This window comes from Trichomycterus rosablanca, chromosome 7 (assembly GCF_030014385.1).
Source record: "Trichomycterus rosablanca isolate fTriRos1 chromosome 7, fTriRos1.hap1, whole genome shotgun sequence".
Lineage (NCBI taxonomy): Eukaryota > Metazoa > Chordata > Actinopteri > Siluriformes > Trichomycteridae > Trichomycterus > Trichomycterus rosablanca.
The window spans coordinates 16,294,329-16,318,861 of NC_085994.1; the positions used below are offsets into that span (position 1 = coordinate 16,294,329).

General features: G+C 39.0%; 1 protein-coding gene across 1 annotated transcript; it reads left to right on the forward strand.

The window, feature by feature from the left end:
* The first annotated feature begins 319 nt into the window (after positions 1-319).
* Positions 320-24,236, forward strand: slc13a3 (solute carrier family 13 member 3). Its single transcript, XM_062998443.1, has 12 exons — positions 320-570; positions 3,326-3,489; positions 5,335-5,398; positions 5,731-5,910; positions 10,771-10,896; positions 11,035-11,124; positions 14,393-14,497; positions 18,982-19,079; positions 20,408-20,520; positions 20,676-20,837; positions 22,110-22,247; positions 24,075-24,236. Exons 1-12 carry the CDS (start codon positions 335-337, stop codon positions 24,234-24,236), a joined length of 1,638 nt encoding a protein of 545 aa, XP_062854513.1. The 5' UTR covers positions 320-334.
* The last annotated feature ends 297 nt before the right edge of the window (positions 24,237-24,533 follow it).

Here is a 24,533-nt window from a genome sequence, read left to right on the forward strand (position 1 = left end):
GTTCTATTTAAGTAATGCTGAAACCCACTTGTTAATTAAATTGAACCTGTTTGACTTAGTAGCTAAGGGGGGATTACTTTTACATATAGGGCAACTTAGGGCTGAACAGCCTTTTTCCTTCAATAAGTTAAATCATCATTTAAATAAGCATTTTGTGTTTATTTGGGTTATCTTTGTCTTATATTGAAAGTGGTGTAATAATCTGAGGCACACTGAAGAAATTGGGAGGGGGCAAATACTTTTTCACAGTGGTGTTTATACATCCATAAATATTTAAACAGCCTGTTTCTTTTCTGTCTAACAGGAGGGAAAATGTCTGTACGTGGTACTTCTGATGGCAATTTACTGGTGTACAGAAGCTCTCCCACTGGCTGTTACTGCCCTGCTACCAATCTGTCTTTTTCCCACCATGGGTATTTTGCCCTCCAAAAAGGTTTGTCCTCAATACTTCCTGGAGACTAACTTTCTCTTTTTGAGTGGCCTAGTAATGGCATCAGCAGTGGAAGAATGGGGCTTACACAAACGCATTGCGCTCAGGGTGCTCAAGATTGTTGGTGTGAAACCAACCTGGTAAGTGAAGACTTCATTGATCCCTTCAGGGGAATACTATGTAAAAGATTTGCATGTAAAATATGATTCATGTATAAGTGTTGTATTAACCCTTGACAGACAGATATATAAAAACAGACAGACAGACAGAGACAGACGGAGAGAGAAACAGACAGACAGAAAAAAAACAGACTGACAGGCAGAGACAGATAGGAAGGCAGGCAGTCAGAGAGAGAGAGAGAAAGACAGACATACAGAGAGACATACTGATACAGACAGAGAGACAGACAGAGAAAGAAACAGACAGACAGAGCATACATGCATCAAATGAATGTATGCAACACACACAGTAAAGCTGACCCTCATATGTTGTATGGGCTAGCATGAATAGAATAGATAGTGTTCAATGGTACTGATGTGTAGACTGATACATATACTGTATCTGTTCAGGCTGGTGTTTCTCACTCACTCACTCACTGTCTCAACCGCTCATCCAACTACGGTCGCGGGGGCGCCGGAGCCCATCCCAGCTCCATTTGTTCACAAAATGTATTAAGTAACTACTGTACATTTAGTAACTAAGAGAAATATTGAATACCATATTGATTTATGGATAAAAGCAGTGGATGTACATATTAAATGTCAAACATGAGGCATGAGGTCACAGTGCTAGACCTGAGGGTGGTTATGTAAGGAACAATTGTGGCCAGTTAAGGTTAAATTGCTGTAGGCAGAAAAAGGGCATTGGGTTTAGTTGGGCCTTCATTCTCTTTAAAACCTAAAGAACAATTGTGCTGGCATCCTAGCTGGCATTTTGCACATTATTGATTATATTATAGCTATTTTGTAGTCAGACTAACTGGTTGACCAACAAGGCTCACCACAACAGTGTTGTTAATATATTCAACATCAATATTTTACTGTCATGAGGAGAGATCAAATGGGTCATTTTATTTTATTTTAATACAAATATCTACGGGCATAAACAATATAATGAAGATCAATAAATGGAATAAATAACCCATTGGCAAACTTTGCATTATTTGGTTTCTTATGTGAATAGACACTCTACGACAGAATTTAACCAATATTATTATTATTATTATTATAATTATTAATATTTTTTTTTCAACTATTTTGGCATTGCATTTACACTGGGCAACACTGGGTCATCAGGTTTCAAGTGTCACTACACCCACATTGATTCACTTTCATAGCTGAATATAAAATAAGCAAACTAGCAAAACTGGATTAAACCTACTAGTCATATCCAGCATTATACTGGTAAATTGTACTTACATCCAAAAAAATAAAATAAAACCAAGCTCTAAATGACTTAGAAGGTTTTTTATGCATTTTCCCCCATTTTCCTCCTGTACGTCGCCGTACACGCCTCTTCCGACATGTGCACAACCCTCCTCTTCTCGCCCCTGCTGGAACCAGAGCTAGGATTTCGAATACATCATATCGAATCTCAGCTCTGCCCGCCGGCTAGGCTGTGCGGCCACATGAACAATGATTGGCCTGTTGTTTATGTATGGGTGGGATTAAGCCAGATAGGGACTCTCTCATAAGTGATGCAATTATGACCTCTGCTGGCTGATTGATGGTGCCTGCACAGAGACGGGAAAAGAGTGCTCTCAGGGGGTGTCTCTCAGTACACAGTGCTGAGCTGCACTGCACTCGTCAAAGTGTAGGTGATAAGATGCATATGGCATGCTGCCCACGTGTCGGAGGAGGCGTGGGTTAGCTTCGTTCTCCTCAATCAGAGCAGGGATTGGCATTGGTGGAAAGGAAGCATGATGCAATCAGGCAACTGGACGCGCTAAAAGGTGAGAAAATGCATAAATGAAATATTTTTAAAAATGTAGACCAATTAATAGTGAGCTTAGCTCATCAGTTGGGTGGATAGTGGGTTGGTTGGATGGATGGATGGAAATTTGATCACCAAGAGAAAACTTGGGTGCCACATCAGTGAACTACAGTATATACACAAACTGTACACAATAAACACATATTAAGTAGTTTGCAGCTAAGCAGATAATACCAGTACAAAATGTTAAAAGTGCACAAGACAAAGAAAAAACAGCAAGCAAGAGTTAAACACTGCAGTATAAATACTACATCATGAAACCCAGTGCATAAAATCTAGTCATACCATTTAGTAAGGCAGTTCTGAAATTACTTGATTAGTGAGTAATGACTGTAAATACAGACTGTGCTTTCAAAATTCTGGGAAGATGTGAATGAAGTTGCACACTGAGGTGAGGCATTATGGAGGCTGATATTATTCAACTAAAAGATTACCAGCAGCTCAGAAGCACTTCCTAGAACACAGTGGGGGATTAAGATAATTGTTCATGATGCTCCAGACTATTGCATCACAGAAGGGGAAAGCAAATTAGTTCAAAATGTTCAGTAATATTCTTTGAATCATATTGTCTGTTACTGTCTTTATGGTATATCATGTGACATGTTCTTAATTTTACTGCTCTGAAGCTTTTGAAGCTCTAACGCTTCATTAAACTTGAATGTGATGACTGGAAAGGTCATTGAAATACACTAAACTTACGTTCATAAAACCAGTTTGAGATTACTTGCACTTTGTGACCAGCTTTGTGTCATACTGGAAGCCAAGTGTAAATATACTGGTATGGTATGGTATGGTAAATGGTATTAACATTTGCATATAATGAATTTCAGTGCAGTGGTGTGCTGTGTGCACACAGTCACATGATCATATGTATTTTGTTTTGTTTCATTTCTTCTCCCAAAGGTTAATTTTGGGGATGATGATAACGTCTTCGAGTCTATCCATGTGGTTGAGTAACTCTGCTACTACAGCTATGATGTTACCAATTGCTAACGCCATTTTGGAAAGCCTGTTCGGCGACCTGGAGACTCTAAAAAAGAACAGCAGAGTCAAAGAGGATCCTGAGGGTAAGAATGCAATTATATATGAACAATTCTGCAAAGTTTTGTGTTGGGTGTGAACGCTGTAAAGCTGAATATTTTGCATGTTGTAATGCATACACTGTAATATTGTGTATTTTTATTGAACTGACAAAAGTACAACTGAAATATTTCTAGTGTTCCAAAAAATGTTGGTACCAAGTCCTTGGCTACTTCTTTCTCTATGTCTTTAGTTTGTGGTGTTTTGTGTATAGACAGGCACGGTGACTCAGTGGATAGCACTGTCGCCTTACAGCACTGTCACCTTACAGCAAGAAGGTCCTGGGTTCAATCCCCAGGCAGGGCGGTCTGGGTTCTTTCTGTGCGGAGTTTGCATGTTCTCCCCGTGTCTGCGTGGGTTTCCTCCGGGTGCTCCGGTTACCTCCCACAGTCCAAAAACATGCAGTCAGGTTAATTGGAGACACTGAATTGCCCTATAGGTGAATGGGTGTGTGTATGTGTGTCTGCCCTGTGATGGACTGCCGCCCCGTCCAGGGTGTTACTGTGTGCCTTGCGCCCATTGAAAAGCTGGGATAGGCTTTAGCACCCCCCACGACCCTAATTGAATAAGCAGTTAAGAAATTGAGTGAGTGTAGACACATTGGTGGCCTGCACAGAACACTAAACTCAGCTACATTGAGCACCTTTGTGGGGACTTGGAATATGGAACCAGACTTTCTTGTCTATTGCCTGACCTTAAATGCTTTATACTAAATAGGGACAATGTCCTGTAGATGCAAATCAAAATGTTCTACTCCTTTTTGTTATGCTCCAGATTGACAAAGATGCGGCAAAGGGTGGGTCAGCTCAATGCTATTGTCTTTGGTTTTGAAATGGGGTGTCCAACAAGCTCATGGTCAGGTGTCCATATACTTTTAAACTTTGTCTTAAGTAATGTTGTGTTTTACTTGTACACTTTATGCAAGGCTGCTTCTGACCCATAGGGACTTTGATCAGGATAAATCAGTTACTAAAGATGAGAGATTATTGAATGAATGTTAAAGAGACAAAACATGGATATGTTTAAATTATACAGTAGATAGTACTGTATGCTTTTTGGCCACAGTATGGACAGTGACAACTAAAACTATGTACGGAACAGCACTATGTACCGAACCCAGAAACAAATTTAAAGCCACATGTTGTTGTTTGTATTTTTAAACACAGAGCTTGTCCCTTAAATCTAACATTTTAATACATAAACTAGTCAGCGAACTTTAAACACGGTTTTAACTTGCACTTTTCTGCACTGTCATGCTGTTTTAGTATTATTACACATTAAAAGATTCTAATCTGTTATCATGAGCTAACTTTCAAGGTAATCTGGTGCTTTATGTTCGAACCTCGTTTCAAGAAAACTGGGGCTTTTTGTAAAAACAAGAATCTGTGATTTATTCATTCTGAAAAAGTGCAAAGAAAATATTTACATTTTTTTCACTGATCAACATAATTTTATTCTACAACCTCAAATCAGAAAAAGTTGGGACAGTGTGGAAATTAAGTATGGTATTAAGTGACAGAGGTTTTCTGAAATACAACCAAGCAGGACAGTTTCTCATGCAAAGCTATCTAAGAGGTGGAATGCCTTTGCTCTTGCCCTTGCCACCTTTGCTTGATAAAATATCAAGCATAATTCTGCACAGTGTCCTCTCTGCTGTTGTCGGAGGGCTTATAGAATGCCCCTTTTTTGGACCTTTTCAATGTCTTGAAAACTGTCAGAGCACAAGCATCCTCGCCAATGTGCAGCGGCAGTGAAGACATACAGGCTACCCTCAAATTTGGGTGTCTGTAGTATAGTCTGTTATAAAGTGGCACCATGTCATTCTTTTACAGGAAATTCTCAGGTGAAGCTGCATGCACTGCCATCTGAAAAACACGCACTGTCTACAGATGATAGGTAAGAGACCAAATGCTGTTTTTGACTAAATGATCGGTTTTATCAATGCACTTTCATGAAGTCTAGTCATGTCGGCATGCTATCAATTATTTTAGAAACAAAGCGCTGAAAGTGGTGCAGACATTATTTAAGTGTAGGGATTGTTGCCTGAATATATTTGCATAATTATCCTATTTTACTAAACAGTGTCCTATAATTTATTTTCAAGTCTGACTTGATCCATGTTCATGTATTTTTACTAGGCAATTATTATCATTTGAAAAGAAACCTGTCAATTTACTAGATTATAATTTTACTGTGTGCTAACTACAGATTAATTCTCCCCTTGACAGGAGTGACGAAGTAGAAAAAGTGGAGCAGAGGAGTCAGGAAGACGTCAGGAAGGAGGCGGAAAATTATCTGAAAGTATGGAAAGGATTTCTCATTTGTATTCCCTATGCTGCCAGTATTGGTGGAACAGCAACTCTTACTGGAACTGCGCCCAACCTCATTTTAATCGGACAGCTAAAGAGGTGAGTGTGACGTGAGATCTGAGAACTTTTAGCATTATAAAATAACACGCAATGTTAACAATTCCACTGTTCTTTATAGTACACAATAAGGTATTTTAAAGGCTATTGGGGTTCATGAAAAACAAATAGCAATAGCAATGAAACAAAATTGTATAATTCTTCAAAACTAATAATGTATTATTAATATATTTTCTTTGATATCTAGTAATTTTTTATATATTTTTACAAACAAGTAAAATTATTCACCATCAAACATTCACAAGTTGAAATGGTTATACTACAACCCCAAATTAGCTGGGACAGAATGAAAAATCCAAAAACTGAGGAACTGAGGATATCAAACGATTCGGTATTTCAGGTTTTAATTTGTCCCATTCTTCCTGCAAACACGTCTTAAGGTGTGCAACAGTACAGGGTTGGCATGGTCACATTTCTCATTTTAAAATCATCTACAAATCCTTTATTGGGGACTGGTCAGGACAGCAGGCAGGCTACTCCAGTATCTATACCCTCCTCTTCTGCATCCATGCCTTTGTAATGTGTGCAGCATGTGGTTTTACATTGTCTTGTTAAAAAATGCATGGACGTCCCTGGAAAAGATGACGTCTGAAGGCAGCATATGTTTGCTCTAAGATCTCAAGCACCTTTCTGCATTAATGCTGCCATCACAGAAGTGTAAATTACCTTTGCCAAGTGCACTGACACAGCTCCATACTATGACAGACCCTGGCTTTTGGACTTGTTGTTGATAACAGCCTAGTTCCCTTTCGTCTACACTATGTCCATTTCCTCCCAAAAAAATCTGGAATACTGATTTGTCTGACCACAATACACGTTTACACGTGTGTGATGGTCCATCTCAAATGACTGGCTTTTTTCCAAATGCTCAATGCCAATACCAAATTTCCTGCTGTCCCATTTTCTACATTCTAAGCCATCTGAAAGCATATATTCTGGTCTAAGAGAAGCTGGTTAGATGTCTAGACTGACCACAAGTAAACTTTCAACTCTAGCTGTAAACTTGCATTATGTATTTAATGACTGTGTGATTACTACAGCAATGGTGTGGGTGGGGGGATATTAATGCCCACTGTTTTTAATGGAATGTCCAACAAGGACAGATGTTCTCAAAAAAAAAATTGGCCATATACAGTAGTACATTAGCTTGTCATGTATTTGTCTAATGTATTTAACCTGACCCCTTTTCAACTTTAATCTTTTAGAATCAAAAAACAGTTTTAGACACCGTGTCTGTATTAAGAGCAATAAATGCAAATCACTGCTATTTTGATGATAATGCATTTGCATACGAACTCACGTACTCCATCCCACCCCCTCCACTGGCACCTTTCACTCAGGAAAGGTGAAGCAATGGAGAAACTCACTAATGAAATGTCATCTTATTTTATTGCCTTATCTGTTTAAGCCTAAAATCCAACCCAACACAGAAGAAGTTTGATTGGCAATAGATTTAAAGTGTGTAAAGTATGTAAGCAAGCTTTTAAAATGAATACTTCAGAAATAGACATTTACTTAATTTAATTTAGTTTTGATTCGATATTGCACTTTTTTTGCATCCTTTTTCATGCATAACAGTACATTGTCTAGCTCCAGTGCACTATTACTGACTTGTACATTCTATATAGAGATTCATTCTAATTCTAAGGATATTTTTCTTGTTGTCATGGCTTTTGTGTTCTTCATATTGAGCTCAAGTCCCATCATCAAACTTTTCTAACAAGGATCTTAATGTCTTCCCGATCTTAATGTCATCCGCATATCCAAAGTTATTAATGTTTCCTTCACCAATCTTGAATCCTTGATCATCTTTCTCCAGTACTGCTTCTCTCATGTGTTAAACGTACTGGTTAAACAGAAATTATGACAGATTGCAGAAGGTGGGGTTAGGTAAAAAAACAACAACTTACAATTATGTGGTTGCATAAATATGCGAACACTTGACTCTTTCTTTCAACTGGAGTCTGGGCTTTGACTGGGCCATTCCAAAACTTCGGCTGAAAAAACGTCAGCATCCCACAGCCCAGACATTTGAAGAATACAGGAGATTGTTGTCACATTTAGTACACAACCAGTACTTGGCAGCTCTTTATATTTTTAGCAACCAATTGCTTTATCCTGGTCAGGGTTGTGTCAGGCTCGGTTCCACTGTGAAACACTGGATGCACGACAGAAAGCCTGGGCAGGGCACCAGTGCATGACAGAATGCAGCCTTGTCTAACTCTTTTGCCAATGTGGAACCAGTCTTTGTGTCAATTTTCTGTCAAGATGGTGGCTTGTTGATCAGTGTAGAGATTCTTTATTAGAACAGTGGTTGCTCTGGTATTTCTATCTTCTTGAGGACATTCTATTATTTCTTGTCTTTCTGACAACTTCTTAACTACTGATTACTAACACCTGGACTATCGAGTCCCAAACTAGCTTAATTTAAAACCACCTGTGCTAGTCTGAATTAAGTGGAGCAAAGCTGCCTACAAAACATGGAATGGATCCAGAAACGCTTAAAATTGATTGAACTGGAGAAGCAAATATAAGTATGACCATGGCAGCAGAGAAGAGACTGCGATCAAAAGTTGGGACAGTATGGACTCTGTGTGCTCTGGACCAAAGAAGAAAAGGACCATCCAGACTGTTATCAGCAACAAGTCCAAAATCCAGGGTCTGTCATGGTATGGGGCTGTGTCAGTACCAGGGTCTGTCATGGTATGGGGCTGTGTCAGTGCCAGGGTCTGTGTCATGGTATGGGGCTGTGTCAGTACCAGGGTCTGTCATGGTATGGGGCTGTGTCAGTGCCAGGGTCTGTCATGGTATGGGGCTGTGTCAGTGCCAGGGTCTGTCATGGTATGGGGTGGGTCAGTGCCCTTGGCAAAGGTCATTTACACTTCTGTGATGCAGCATTAATGCAGAAAAGTACATTGAGATCTTCGAGCAACATGTGCTGGATGTTTATTAATAAATGAAATGAAGTTGAGCAGATAAAACATGAAATATCTCAGGTTCATCCTGTCTGACATCAAATAAAACCAAAGTAAATGTAAGAAACTCTGTGTTTTTATATTATTTGCATTTTCCATACGGTCCCAACTTTTTCTGATTTGGGGTTGTACATTCTAAAACAATCTCAAAAACTAATGTCATTAAAATTATGTAACGGGTCACTTTTGTCAGCAGTAACATGTCTAGCTGGTGGTACTCGCTGATCTTCATTGACATACTGTAGTGCTAGTAATCCATTTGTTTTCCTTGACAAACAACATTAATCTGAAGCTAAACCTGCCTCCTGTGAGGTTTAAATTAAGGCTCAATTTAGTTAGATAATTCAAAATTAGGCTTAATCTAGGCCTATTTTAAGCCATGACTGAGAAAGCAGATTTCTTTTAATCTAGTTTAAAAGGCCGTTTTAGTCTAGGACTAGGCTTAATCTCTGTCCGGGAAACCACCCCTAGAAGTTTGTGATCTGTTCCACAGTCAGCTCCAGGCCAGGTCTTTAGGCAATTAAAATCAAGTTTTTCTATCTCTTGCTGGAAAGAAATTTAGTCAAATGTTGACTTAGTTTCTGTGAATTACATCTGATGATGCCCACATGTTATTTATTAGTAAAAATTTAATTTAATAAGTTGTTCCCCAGCTTAATTCCTGTTTCCAAGGCAGTGTCATCCAACTGTATCGCTCGTTCTGAATTTAGACTTGGCATTTCAGTCTCCCATAACCAGCAGGATGCCTTGTTTGAAAGGTCTTGTCAATTTTACTTTGAACTTTATCATAAAACCTTTCGATTTTTTCTTTGTTGGCATCTCTTTTGGGTTCAGAAACCTAAATGACTGAATTGTTGAATTGTTGAATGCATAAAATCAGACTGAAGTCAGTTGTTCACAGCATTGTATCCAATAATGGTCTAGTGTATATCCTTGTTAACAATGAAAACCACTCCATTTCATCATTGTTGTTCATAACCTCAGCAGTAAGTAGACAGTAAGTTCTACTAATTTAAATTATATCTTAATTCCATCTCCATTTAAGTTTATTGATACAAAGATAACTTCCAGCTTGACATGTTTCATACTTTGAACATTCCATGCTCCAATTGTAATTTTGCTTTAACAGCCTTTTAATTCTCTTTTCCTGCTTGTAAACATCAGGAACTATGTGTCCAAAAGGGTTTGACCTAGCAGTGTCAATTGAATTTTCTTTTTTTAATATTATTATTTTTTTAGTGTGTGTGTGACTTTGATCTTAGTCTAGAAAAGCTTGAGCTTTTTTTGTTGCCACCCTATCCCACAGCCCATACATTTGAATATTACAGGAGATTGTTGTCACATTTAGTACACAACCAGTACTCACCAAAACCTCCTGCAGCTTCATTAATGTTTATGGCAGCCTCTTGGCAGTTCTCTATATTTTAGCAACTAATTGCTCTATCCTGGTCAGGGTTGTGTCAGGCTCAGTTTTACTGTGAAACACTGGATGCAGGGCAGAAAGCCTGGGCAGGGCGCCAATCCGTAGTCTGTGTAGACATCTATGGTTATCTGTGAAGGAGATAGGTTTGCCAAAGCACCGTGATGGATTGGCGTTCTGTCCAGGGTGTGTTACTGCATTGCAACCTGTGATTCCTGTGACCCTGACAAGGATAAAGCAGTGGTAATATATGAAAATGAATCTGTCACCTTTAAACCAAAATCACCTGACTGATTCTTCAGATTTTAATCTAGTCAGACTAAACTCCTACAAGCTGAATGCACAGGACTACTCTTCTATTACTTTATTTACTCTTTGAATACAAAACAATATTATATTTTTACAGTAAGTAATTTAATTAATGAGTTAAATGTACGTGTTTTGCAGTTATTTCCCAGATTGTGACATGATCAATTTTGGCACATGGTTTGTCTTCGCCTTCCCACTTATGGTGATTTTCCTTCTGGTGTCATGGATTTGGATTGCCTACCTCTATGGAGGACTCACCACACGGTAAACACACAAGTGTGCACATAATACGTGTCCACCTACACGAGCATTGTTTTAATGTTTGTGTCATTCATTCCATTCTGTTACTATGTGTATCTGTGTATATGTGTGTGAGTGTGTCTTCGCTTATTATGTGTTCAGATTGTGTATAAACAAACAAGACCATTCAGCTGCTGAAGCCAAGGCTATTGCGGTCATTGATGAGGACTACAGAAAGCTTGGACCCATGAAGTGAGACTGCATGTTGAGATATCTTTCAATCCAAATAACATAGAAGATACTGTATAATAGATATGAAAAATAGAATTATATATAATTAAAATGCAGTTGTTTAAAGTATACAGTATTTGGCCTCCAGCAGGTGGACATCACATCTAATAAGTGAGTTTTCGGCCATACCTATTGTTAATGTCCAACAATCTCCTGGTCAGTATAAAAGCAAGTATAAACATAGAGAGCACTGTGATCTATAGTAATTAACACATTAATCTTAATATTATCTAATAATTTATTAGGATTTTAACGTCATGTTTTATACACTTTGGTTACATTCATGACAGAAATGGTAGTTACTCGTTACACAAGATTCATCAGTTCACAAGTTCATTGTCAAACCCAGTCATGGACAATTTTGTATCTCCAATTAACCTGACTGCATGTCTTGGACTGTGGGAGGAAATCGGAGTTCCCGGAGGAAACCCACGCAGACACAGGGAGAACACAGAAAGGACCCGGACCTCTCCACCTGGGGTTCAAACTAGGGCTGGGCGATTTTGCAAAAAAAATTATTTTAAAATTATACCCGATTGTCGATTACGATTTCGATTTTTTTTTTTGTTCTTGTATAATGCAATTAAAATAAGACTCAAATTTCTTTTTTTGCATTGTAATTAAAGGCTGCAGAAGTGCAAAAATAGTTACAGCACCCCCTGTAATTATCCTTTTAAGGGACTCAAACTTATATAACAATAACGATATCACAATAATTAACAATAATTAAAACCAATTAGATCTAAATTATCTATATCCTTATCTATCTATATCTAAGAATAGCTCACAAACAACTTTTATTTTAAATAATGTTCAGCAGAACCTCCTTACATGGAGGAAAAAAACTACAAAAAGTTCTTTACAGGTTTCTTAAAAGGAACACGAGCCTGTACTGTGCTGTTTCCACCACTGAGTGAGTCTGTATCAGTATCTACACTGGGGGGGCATCAAGTGATCACTCAGCTCAGCTTTGATTTTGTCCTCTTGTGATTTGGGGGGTGGATACAACATTTTAAACATTTAAGGATGTGTAATGTGTCATTTTAGTCCCATAAAACTTTCAAACTGTATTAACCACTATTATGTGTCGTAGAATGATTCGATTCTATTGAACGGCCCTTTAAGCCAAAATAAAGGAACCGATTCGCGCATTTGGGAGTCGTTACATACATACGGCTCTTTAAAAGGAACCGAGACAAAAGATCCGACTCCCTATCGCAGAATTCACTGCAGCAGTTTCCAAGACGCGATTTTTTTACTCAGTAACGGATGTGATTTAAAATGTAGCGGATTACAATTCTTAGTACAAAACTTACTTAAGTAAAAGTAAAATTACAGGCTGTAAAATCTACAGTACTTTAAAAAGTACAAGTACACTACGCGCTCATTGGCTTCGTATTTTGATTCAGTTCAGCGGTGTTTGATTCAGTGAATCTTAATTAAACTCTTCTGTTTGTGTCTCGTTTTGCCGATCGTGTTTGCGTCCTTATTACTGAATCTAACCGTTACCGTGTATAATCCTTGTTGTCTTCCGTTTACTGTTTTGGTTTTCGCTGGTTTTGGACTCTACCTGATTTTGTACACTGTTTTCGCCCTTTTTATATTAAACTTTCCCTGATATACAGTGTATCACAAAAGTGAGTACACCCCTCACATTTCTGCAAATATTTCATTATATCTTTTCATGGGACAACACTATAGACATGAAACTTGGATATAACTTAGAGTAGTCCGTGTACAGCTTGTATAGCAGTGTAGATTTACTGTCTTCTGAAAATAACTCAACACACAGCCATTAATGTCTAAATAGCTGGCAACATAAGTGAGTACACCCCACAGTGAACATGTCCAAATTGTGCCCAAATGTGTCGTTGTCCCTCCCTGGTGTCATGTGTCAAGGTCCCAGGTGTAAATGGGGAGCAGGGCTGTTAAATTTGGTGTTTTGGGTACAATTCTCTCATACTGGCCACTGGATATTCAACATGGCACCTCATGGCAAAGAACTCTCTGAGGATGTGAGAAATAGAATTGTTGCTCTCCACAAAGATGGCCTGGGCTATAAGAAGATTGCTAACACCCTGAAACTGAGCTACAGCATGGTGGCCAAGGTCATACAGCGGTTTTCCAGGACAGGTTCCACTCACCAGGGTCGACCAAAGAAGTTGAGTCCACGTGTTCGGCATCATATCCAGAGGTTGGCTTTAAAAAATAGACACATGAGTGCTGCCAGCATTGCTGCAGAGGTTGAAGACGTAGGAGGTTAGCCTGTCAGTGCTCAGACCATACCCCGCACACTGCATCAACTCGGTCTGCATGGTCGTCATCCCAGAAGGAAGCTGACGCACAAGAAAGCCCGCAAACAGTTTGCTGAAGACAAGCAGTCCAAGAACATGGATTACTGGAATGCCCTGTGGTCTGACGAGACCAAGATAAACTTGTTTGGCTCAGATGGTGTCCAGCATGTGTGGCGGCGCCCTGGTGAGAAGTACCAAGACAACTGTATCTTGCCTACAGTCAAGCATGGTGGTGGTAGCATCATGGTCTTGGGCTGCATGAGTGCTGCAGGCACTGGGGAGCTGCAGTTTGTTGAGGGAAACATGAATTCCAACATGTACTGTGACATTCTGAAACAGAGCATGATCCCCTCCCTATCAGCATGCAGCATAGCACCACTGAGATTCGAACCCGGATCTCAGATATGGTGGACTAGCATAATAGACTGCTGCTCCACCTTAGCGCCCTGTTTTAACTTATAGTCACCTATCAATAATTTGTTTCATTCATTATAATTTTGCAGCTTTTATTGCTTATGCATCAGTGATGGATATGTTTCAGCTATTACTAATCAAATATAAATACAGACAGTGTGACAAAAGTAAGAAAAATAGAGTACAAACAAACCCCAAATACATTACATTTGGATTGACTGAAATAAAACCCAATAATTTGACAACTAAATGTCAAAGCTTAAAGAGGCGCCCAAATTTAAAGTAACACTAACATGAAAAAATAAAATAATAAAATGAATAATTAATTAATTAATACATAACCAAAACTTCAACCCAAAATGTTTGTGCAAATGTTTATTCATACCACCCCACACTTTCCTTAAATATTGTTTGTTGCCCATATTACTATTAATCATGATACTAAATGACAACCACTCAATTATTTTTTTAGATTTGACAGCTATATATGTCTCTAATCTCTCTTTTCTTGTCCTTTTTAGTTTTGCAGAAAGAGCCATCTCATTCTTCTTTATCCTGTTTGTGTTCCTCCTGTTTACCAGAGACCCGAAATTTGTCAATGGGTGGTCCATATTCTTCAACAAAGAGTAAGAAAGTCTAAATCCTGGTAATGAAATTCTATTTTAGCAGCATGTTAATCACATCATTCTAGTTTCACTCTAAAAGTGTACATCTTACAAAGTAAACTGATTTATCATAAATCATTAAAGGTCAAAAACAGCAATATAAGAACAATACTATTGTTTACACAGTATAGATGAATTTATGCCCACACAAACAAGATGTTCTTAAAAAGAATAATTAGAAACCTTTATCTGCATGAAACATGGCAGGATTGATTAAAAGTTCTTCCTCATGGGGCATTAATTCTGTCACACTATTTAGCAGAATGACAGAGATGGTTTATTACACTGACAAAAATATCTTGTGAGCAAACATCTTTGCTTGTAAATCAATGCATAATTAGTAAGCTATATGTATTGACCCAACAGTATTTAACTGTACAGAATTTAAAGTGGTGTAAAAAAGTAAATACCCCCCTTCTGCCTTTACTATTTCCCATTTGTCACATGATTTAAAATTAAAAAACTAAAAACGAACAATTTTGACAGTTTTGTTCCCAACTTAAAAAGTTTCCACCGGTTCAACATGTACAGTGGGGTCAAAAAGTATTTAGTCAGCCACTGATTGTGCAGGTTCTCCTACTTAGAAAGATGAGAGAGGTCTGTAATTTTCATCATAGGTACACTTCAACTATGAGAGACAAAATGAGAAAAAAAAATCCAGGAAATTACATTGTAGGATTTTTAAAGAATTTATTCGTAAATTATGGTGGAAAATAAGTATTTGGTCACCCACAAACAAGCAAGATTTCTGGCTCTCACAGACCTGTAACTTCTTCTTTAAGAAGCTCTTCTGTCCTCCACTCGTTACCTGTATTAATGGCACCTGTTTGACCTCGTTATCTGTATAAAAGACACCTGTCCACAGCCTCAAACAGTCAGACTCCAAACTCAACCATGGCCAAGACCAAAGAGCTGTCGAAGGACACCAGGAAGAAAATTGTAGACCTGCACCAGGCTGGGAAGAGTGAATCTACAATAGGCAAGCAGGTTGGTGTGAATAAATCAACTGTGGGAGCAATTGTAAGAAAATGGAAGACATACAAGACCATTGATAATCTCCCTTGGGGTCAAGATCTCATCCCGTGGGGTCAAAATGATCATGAGAACGGTGAGCAAAAATCCCAGAACTACACGGAGGGACCTGATGAATGACCTGCAGAGAGCTGGGACCAAAGTAACAAAGGCTACCATCAGTAACACACTACGCCGAGAGGGACTCAAATCCTGCAGTGCCAGGCGTGTCCCCCTGCTTAAGCCAGTACATGTCCAGGCCCGTCTGAAGTTTGCCAGAGAGCATATGGATGATCCAGAAGAGGATTGGGAGAATATCATGTGGTCAGATGAAACCAAAATGGAACTTTTTGGTAAAAACTCAACTCGTCGTGTTTGGAGGAAGAAGAAAAACCCAAGAACACCATACCTACTGTGAAGCATGGGGGTGGAAACATCATGCTTTGGGGCTGTTTTTCTGCAAAGGGGACAGGACGACTGATCCGTGTTAAGGGAAGAATGAACGGGGCCAGGTATCGTGAGATTTTAAGCCAAAACCTCCTTCCATCAGTGAGAGCATTGAAGATGGAACGTGGCTGGGTCTTCCAGCATGACAATGATCCCAAACACACCGCTCGGGCAACGAAGGAGTGGCTCCGTAAAAAGCATTTCAAGGTCCTGGAGTGGCCTAGCCAGTCTCCAGACCTCAACCCCATAGAAAATTTGTGGAGTCCGTGTTGCCCAGCGACAGCCCCAAAACATCACTGCTCTAGAAGAGATCTGCATGGAGGAATGGGCCAAAATACCAGCTACAGTGTGTGCAAACCTGGTGAAGACTTACAGGAAACGTTTGACCTCTGTCATTGCCAACAAAGGTTATGTTACAAAGTATTGAGTTGAACTTTTGTTATTGACCAAATACTTATTTTCCACCATAATTTACAAATAAATTCTTTAAAAATCCTACAATGTGATTTCCTGGATTTTTTTTCTCATTTTGTCTCTCATAGTTGAAGTGTACCTATGATGAAAATTACAGACCTCTCTCATCTTTCTAAGTAGGAGAACCTGCACAATCAGTGGCTGACTAAATACTTTTTGGCCCCACTGTATTGGGCATGGTCAAGAGTCAGACACTCAACACCCAAAAATCACAGTTGTCCCAGCTCTGGCAGGTATTTGATGAAGGTTTTAGGGATTTTTAAAATCATATTTTATTCAGATATACAGACTACCGACTTGCAGTATACAAAATAGTTATTTCCAAACTTCTCAAATGTATGAACTTTTAGCTTCTTTTTGCAGAGGAAATGTGTCCTTAGCTAAAAAATAGGTGGAAAAAATCTTATTGAATGAAGTGGAGAAGTTTTAATTGAACACAGCATGAATGAAGCTTTTCATTTTAAACAGAAACCAGAAAGTGTTGAGAAAGATCGATTTGGAGAGGAAGGGAAGGAGACTGAACCCTCCCCACAGGACTCTCAGCTGCAGTAACATGAACACAGCATGCACTTAGAAAAAAAATATTCAGGATAAAAAGAGATTCTGATGAAAACCACCCTTTCAGCTAATATTCATCCATTAAGGCAAATGCAGTGTCTGATATACAGTGTATCACAAAAGTGAGTACACCCCTCACATTTTTGCAAATATTTGATTATATCTTTTCATGGGACAACACTATAGAAATAAAACTTGGATATAACTTAGAGTAGTCAGTGTACAACTTGTATAGCAGTGTAGATTTACTGTCTTCTGAAAATAACTCAACACACAGCCATTAATGTCTAAATGGCTGGCAACATAAGTGAGTACACCCCACAGTGAACATGTCCAAATTGTGCCCAAAGTGTCAATATTTTGTGTGACCACCATTATTATCCAGCACTGCCTTAACCCTCCTGGGCATGGAATTCACCAGAGCTGCACAGGTTGCTACTGGAATCCTCTTCCACTCCTCCATGATGACATCACGGAGCTGGTGGATGTTAGACACCTTGAACTCCTCCACCTTCCACTTGAGGATGCGCCACAGGTGCTCAATTGGGTTTAGTCCATCACCTTTACCTTCAGCTTCCTCAGCAAGGCAGTTGTCATCTTGGAGGTTGTGTTTGGGGTCGTTATCCTGTTGGAAAACTGCCATGAGGCCCAGTTTTCGAAGGGAGGGGATCATGCTCTGTTTCAGAATGTCACAGTACATGTTGGAATTCATGTTTCCCTCAATGAACTGCAGCTCCCCAGTGCCAGCCACACTCATGCAGCCCAAGACCATGATGCTACCACCACCATGCTTGACTGTAGGCAAGAGACAGTTGTCTTGGTACTTCTCACCAGGGCGCCGCCACACATGCTGGACACCATCTGAGCCAAACAAGTTTATCTTGGTCTCGTCAGACCACAGGGCATTCCAGTAATCCATGTTCTTGGACTGCTTGTCTTCAGCAAACTGTTTGCGGGCTTTCTTGTGCGTCAGCTTCCTTCTGGGATGACGACCATGCAGACCGAGTCGATGCAGTGTGCGGCGTATGGTCTGAGCACTGACAGGCTGACCTCCCACGTCTTCAACCTCTGCAGCAATGCTGGCAGCACTCATGTGTCTATTTTTTAAAGCCAACCTCTGGATATGACGCCGAACACGTGGACTCAACTTCTTTGGTCGACCCTGGCGAAGCCTGTTCCGAGTGGAACCTGTCCTGGAAAACCGCTGTATGACCTTGGCCACCATGCTGTAGCTCAGTTTCAGGGTGTTAGCAATCTTCTTATAGCCCAGGCCATCTTTGTGGAGAGCAACAATTCTATTTCTCACATCCTCAGAGAGTTCTTTGCCATGAGGTGCCATGTTGAATATCCAGTGGCCAGTATGAGAGAATTGTACCCAAAACACCAAATTTAACAGCCCTGCTCCCCATTTACACCTGGGACCTTGACACATGACACCAGGGAGGGACAACGACACATTTGGGCACAATTTGGACATGTTCACTGTGGGGTGTACTCACTTATGTTGCCAGCTATTTAGACATTAATGGCTGTGTGTTGAGTTATTTTCAGAAGACAGTAAATCTACACTGCTATACAAGCTGTACACTGACTACTCTAAATTATATCCAAGTTTCATGTCTATAGTGTTGTCCCATGAAAAGATATAATGAAATATTTGCAGAAATGTGAGGGGTGTACTCACTTTTGTGATACACTGTAGGTTACTAAATCTGTTACCACAAACAATGATTAACAACATCCGTGGCCCATCAGGAGAAATAGGAAAAATATAGGGAAAAAAGGCTACAGTAGAGTATTAAGCTTGTTCTGTAATCAAGGCAGATGAAAAACAAGGTTCCATTAATATGTCCTGTTAGGTAAACATCCTGCTTTTAGAAGAGTTTTCAAAACATAAAAATACACAGGAAAATATCATTACAATGATTTTCTTTCTTTTTTCCTCTTGATTAAAGGTATGTGTCAGACGCTGTCACAGGAGTCATCATTATCTGCATCCTGTTCTTTTTTCCTTCCCAGTGTCCCTCACTGCGCTGGTGGTTCAACCCTCAAGGTCAGAGCATGACTCAAATATACTCAAATTATTGTTTACACATAAAATGTATTTTAAAATGTAAATATCTGTGAATGTGTTGAGGTTAATGTGGATAAACGACTGAAATTAATGCATTAATGCAATAACTTGGTGTGCCAAAGCATCGTAATTCCTTGTTAGTGTTTAGTATTGGCTCCGGCTGGTGAATAAGGCTAGTTAGACTACTCGTTATACTAGTCTACGAATCTCTGTAAAGATTTCAAGAAGTGGATCACAGATTTGCTGGAACACAGGCATCACTGCCCACAGTCTTGTAATCTGTACCAGGCCCAGCTGCTGTATAGCTTAGATGGTTTCATTTCCACCTGCTGTGTCACTAATGGCCGTAGATGACTGACAGTGCAGTCCACTTTTGAAAATCACTTTACTCCTCACGACCTCTTTGTCAGATTGTTGCTGGCTTCTCTGTGTTAAGCTATTTTTCTGCGCACTTCCTAAGTGCCATTTTTAAGCTTTGGGTGAAATATTGTTAGATTTATTTACACCTTTAATGTGACCTATAATCTGTACAATTCAAATAAAAATACTGAAATTGAAGGAAAAAATTAATAAATAAACACAACACACAAAGTTGGTAATTGTAGAACTACAAAGTGCTTCTATATGGTAAGTGGAGCTGATAAAATGGACAATGAGTGTAGAAACAAGGAGGTGGTTTTAATGTTATGGCTCATTGGTGTATAGCTTAAAACCCATAAAACCATCAGTCTTGGATTTTAATTATTTCTTATTGACTGGAACACATAGTTCCAGTGCTCCCGTCAAGCTGATGTCCTTTCTTAGAAGGTCCATGGTTATTTCAGCAAGCCAATGTCATGCCTTATTCTGCACATTCCATGACCATTCATAGCCATTGAGTGTGTGTTTGATTGGCCTGACTGCAATGTCGATTTGTCCCCTACTGAAAATGTCTGGTCCACCTTGAAGAGAAGAATCAGACAATGGCAGCCACAGACTGTTGAGCCGCTAAAGTCTGTCAAAAATCATTTTGATTTTGAGTTTGTATGATGCAAAAATAATTTTTACCCAGCACAGTTATCAGGTAGCTTTGCTTATTTCCATTACTTAATTTTGGTTCTGTGATTAGCATAACAGTTTAAATTGTTTCACTGTTGTTTTAACAGTGTCAAAATTTTGGAACTGCAGATTTGGTCTGTGTAATAATTAGCAGCATGAAATAATTTACAGATGCACTGCATTGGACACCAAAGAAGAGTTGTTCAGCAAACCAGAATAAACATTGCTCTATATATAATCTCAGTTCATTCCATCACTTTTCTCCACAGCCTCCAGCACTCCTTATGTTCCTCTGTTATCATGGAAAAGGGTTCAGGAATATGTGCCATGGAACATTATCCTGCTGCTGGGTGGAGGCTTTGCCATGGCTAAAGGTTGTGAGGTATAAACACGTTTACCTGTTATTCATCTGTTCCTTAATTTGTTATGTGGTATATGATTAATGTGTATGATTAATGTATATGATTAATGAGTTTAGACTCATTTCACTCTTAGTTTACCTTTACTCAGCCTGTGTTTCTTTTTTATATGAAACAGGAGTCTGGTCTGGCAGTGTGGATTGGAGGACGTTTGCAACCATTAGCTCAGGTTCCTCCTCCTGTAGCTGTGGTTCTCATCACAGCTTTCATTGCCTGCTTTACAGAGTTTGCCAGTAACACTGCCACCATCATAATCTTCCTCCCAGTTATTGCTGAACTGGTGAGTGCATTAATGCATTGAATGGCAGTGTTGACACATTAACAGTTTTAGCTTGTTGTAGTTTTGATATGAAAATGATGTACAGGGATGTACAGGGAAAAATTGTTGTACACTTTATTTATTAGATTTTTTTTATCCATGATGGCTCTTTTCTGGAGCAGGCCCCACATTTGAACCCCCATCAAGTGCGGGCAGCACCACTTGGTGGGGTGGTGTGCTGCTCTTGCATTGCTGTCCCTGTCTTGTTCTGGGTTTCCTTTTTCTCATATGGCAAGCTACTCTAAGCTTCACCACACACCAAGTATTTTATTTTATAGCAAACTGGGTTGTAGCAGGCACTCAAAGTAGCTTGCCATATTGTGACAACCCAGTTTTTAGAAAAAGAGGTTCTCAATAAACAGTATATATATATATATCAAGTTTCATTTTATATATATTGAGTTTCATTATATATATATATATATATATACAGTATATATGTATCAATATATAATGAAACTCGATATTTATATGGAATGAAACCAGGGCCACCACTAGGACCCCCCAATTTTCTCACCGCCTCCTCAAGCGCAACGCAAGCAAAGGGGTTCGTGTACTTTTGGTCATTAGTTTTTTACTTCAAATCCCTAAATTGAAAAGGTTTCAGTTTTCAGTTTAGTTTCACATAACAAACAAACGCAAATTGAAAAATGGCTCGTATTTAAATTTTCCGAAATCAGCATTTCTATCAGTTCAACCGGATGTATGCGCTGACATGCGTAGATTTTTATTCAGTGTAAATCAAGCACAATTGTTAAAAAGTAATAATAATGTGACGACACGTCCCCCTTTGCTGACTTTTGTGTTTGTATTTTTGACGTGCTTATACAGTATTTGCTCTATCTGCAAAAAATAGACGATGTGGTGAAGCGATTTTCGCACTAGACGTTGTAACGTCACGTTAGTTTTATACACAAAAGTCAGATCAGGGGATGTGTCGTCACGTTATTACTATTGATTTGTGTTTGTTTGTTATGTAAAAAGAAACTGAAAACTGAAACCTTTTCAATTTTGGGATTTGTGAAAAACTAATGTTGCAGTTTTCATTCCATATATATTGAGTTTCATTTTATACATATCAAGTTTCATTTTATATATATCATATTCATTCCTTATATATCTAGTTTCATTTTATATTATAATTAGACAAGGATTTTGACAGGGCCTTTAGTTAGGGATTATATCGTCCATGTTAATATTTAAGTTCATTAATTTTCTATTTTTTGTTTATAGGCCATTAATGTGCAGGTGAACCCTCTCTACTTCATGATTCCGGCAGCTGTAGGTTGCTCATATGCCTTCATGCTTCCTGTTTCAACCCCACCCAACTCCATTGCCTTTGCATCCGGACACCTAATGGTTAAAGACATGGTGAGACATTTTTAGAATACAGGGGTTTACAAATTCACAAATAATGCAAGATAGTAAATAAATATTGGGTCTATTCGAAAACCTAGTGAGCTACCTTGCTGTCTACTGCCTACATAAGCAGCTGCCTTAGTAGAGAGGATTCTAATAAGTCATTGACTCCCGATTATTTAGACATGCTACTATTTAGACATTTAAAAAATCATTATACACTATATGGCCAAAAATCAACTGACCATGAGCTTATTCGAAATTCCAATCCGTTACCGTAATGTATTTTAGCAAGAAATGTTCTTAGAGTTACTATATATAATGTCATTTAACTTTGTGAAATAGTCTCCTCATTCCTCGTAGGTGGTTATCATTGGCTTTTTCTGGTAATGTTTCTATTGCTTTGACCAGGTCAGAAAGAAATCCTGAACTGCCACCTTATGCTAAGATGAAATGTGTCTGGATGTTCAAATGTAATCTACAATAAAACCCACAAAACTGGTCTGCTATGAATTAGAAGCTGCTGAACCGTGTGTGACACTGTTCACCTGCAACAACAATCTTTTTATTGTTATGTGTGTCTGACTATCTGGACACGTTTTACATTTACTTTGACTTTTATTTGATTGCAGACAGAATGAACCTGAGATATTTCATGTTTTATCTGCTCAACTTCATTTCATTCATTTCATTCAGTGCATAAAGGCCAAGGGCGCAAGCTTAAGCTGAACGCCCGTGATCATCGATCCCTCAGACAGCACTGCATCATGAATCACCACTCAACAATAGCTGATATAACCACATGGGCAAGGAATTACTTTGGCAAACCTTTGTCAAGGACTACAATACAGAGTTACATGCCTAGTTAAATGCCACTTAAAACTTTACTGTGCAGAAAAGAAGCCTTATGTTAACCATGTCTAGAAGCGGCGTCGACTTCTCGGGGCTCGGAGGCATCTAGGATGGACCATCACACAGTGGAAACGTGTATTGTGGTCAGATGAATCAGCATTCCAGGTCTTTTTTGGGAAAAATGGACCAAAGACGAAAAGGACCATCCAGACTGTTATCAGCAACAAGTCCAAAAGCCAGGGTCTGTCATGGTATGGGGCTGTGTCAGTACCCTTGGCAAAGGTCATTTACACTTCTGTGATGGCAGCATTAATGCAGAAAAGTTCATTGAGATCTTAGAGCAACATATGCTGCCTTCAAGACGTCGTCCAGGGACGTCCATGCATTTTTCAACAAGACATTGCAAAACCACATGCTGCACACATTAAAAAGGCATGGCTGCGGAAGAAGAGGGTACGGGTACTGGACTGGCCTGCCAGCAGTCCTGACCTGTCCTTAATAGAGAATTTTGAAAGGAAAAATGCAACAACGACGACCCCGTACTGTTGCACATCTTAAGACGTGTTTGCAGGAAGAATGGGACAAAATAAAAGCTGAAACACTAAATCACTTGGTATCCTCTGTGCCAAAACCTCTTTTCGTGTGGTGAAAAGGAATGGCAACATTACAAAGTGGTAAATGCTTTACTGTCCTATCTTTTTTTGGAATGTGTTGCAGAACTGAAATGCAGGAATAGATGTTTATTAATAAATGAAATGAAGTTTAGCAGATAAAACATGAAATATCTCAGGTTCAAACTGTCTGCAATCAAATAAAAGTCAACGTAAATGTAAGAAACTCTGTGCCGTCCCAACTTTGTCTGATTTGGGGTTGTAGATTATTTGAAGTCTCAAGCAGTGATTTCTCTTCCCTGCTGTTTGTAAACTCAAAACTTTCTCTAGGAAGTTCATGCCTTACTGAAACATCTCACATTGCTTGTTTTTACAGGTGAAAACAGGGTTCATGATGAACATCCTGGGGATATTGTGTGTGTCCCTGGCTATGAACACATGGGGAAAGCACATGTTCTCTTTACACACTTACCCCGACTGGGCCAAACCTTTAAACTCTACAGAAAGCATCTCATCAGCAGTTAATATGACTGGGTAGAAAATATATACACACATGCATACCTCAGCCAAATGTATTGTCACCCATCTGAATGTAGTAATATGATAATGTGTGGGTCTAATGCTACTACTATGTGCACTTTATTGCCGATAATACCAGTACAGCACACTACAGTGTCATTGTACTAGTTAAACAATAGCTGACTGTTGAAGGCCTTATGGCGGTCCCTTTTTATTGATAAATGGCATACAGAATAGTGACATAAGATACAGAGCAAACGATGAGCTGTACACTCAGAAAGTGCATCTGTATGCTATGTTTAACTATTAAAACCTT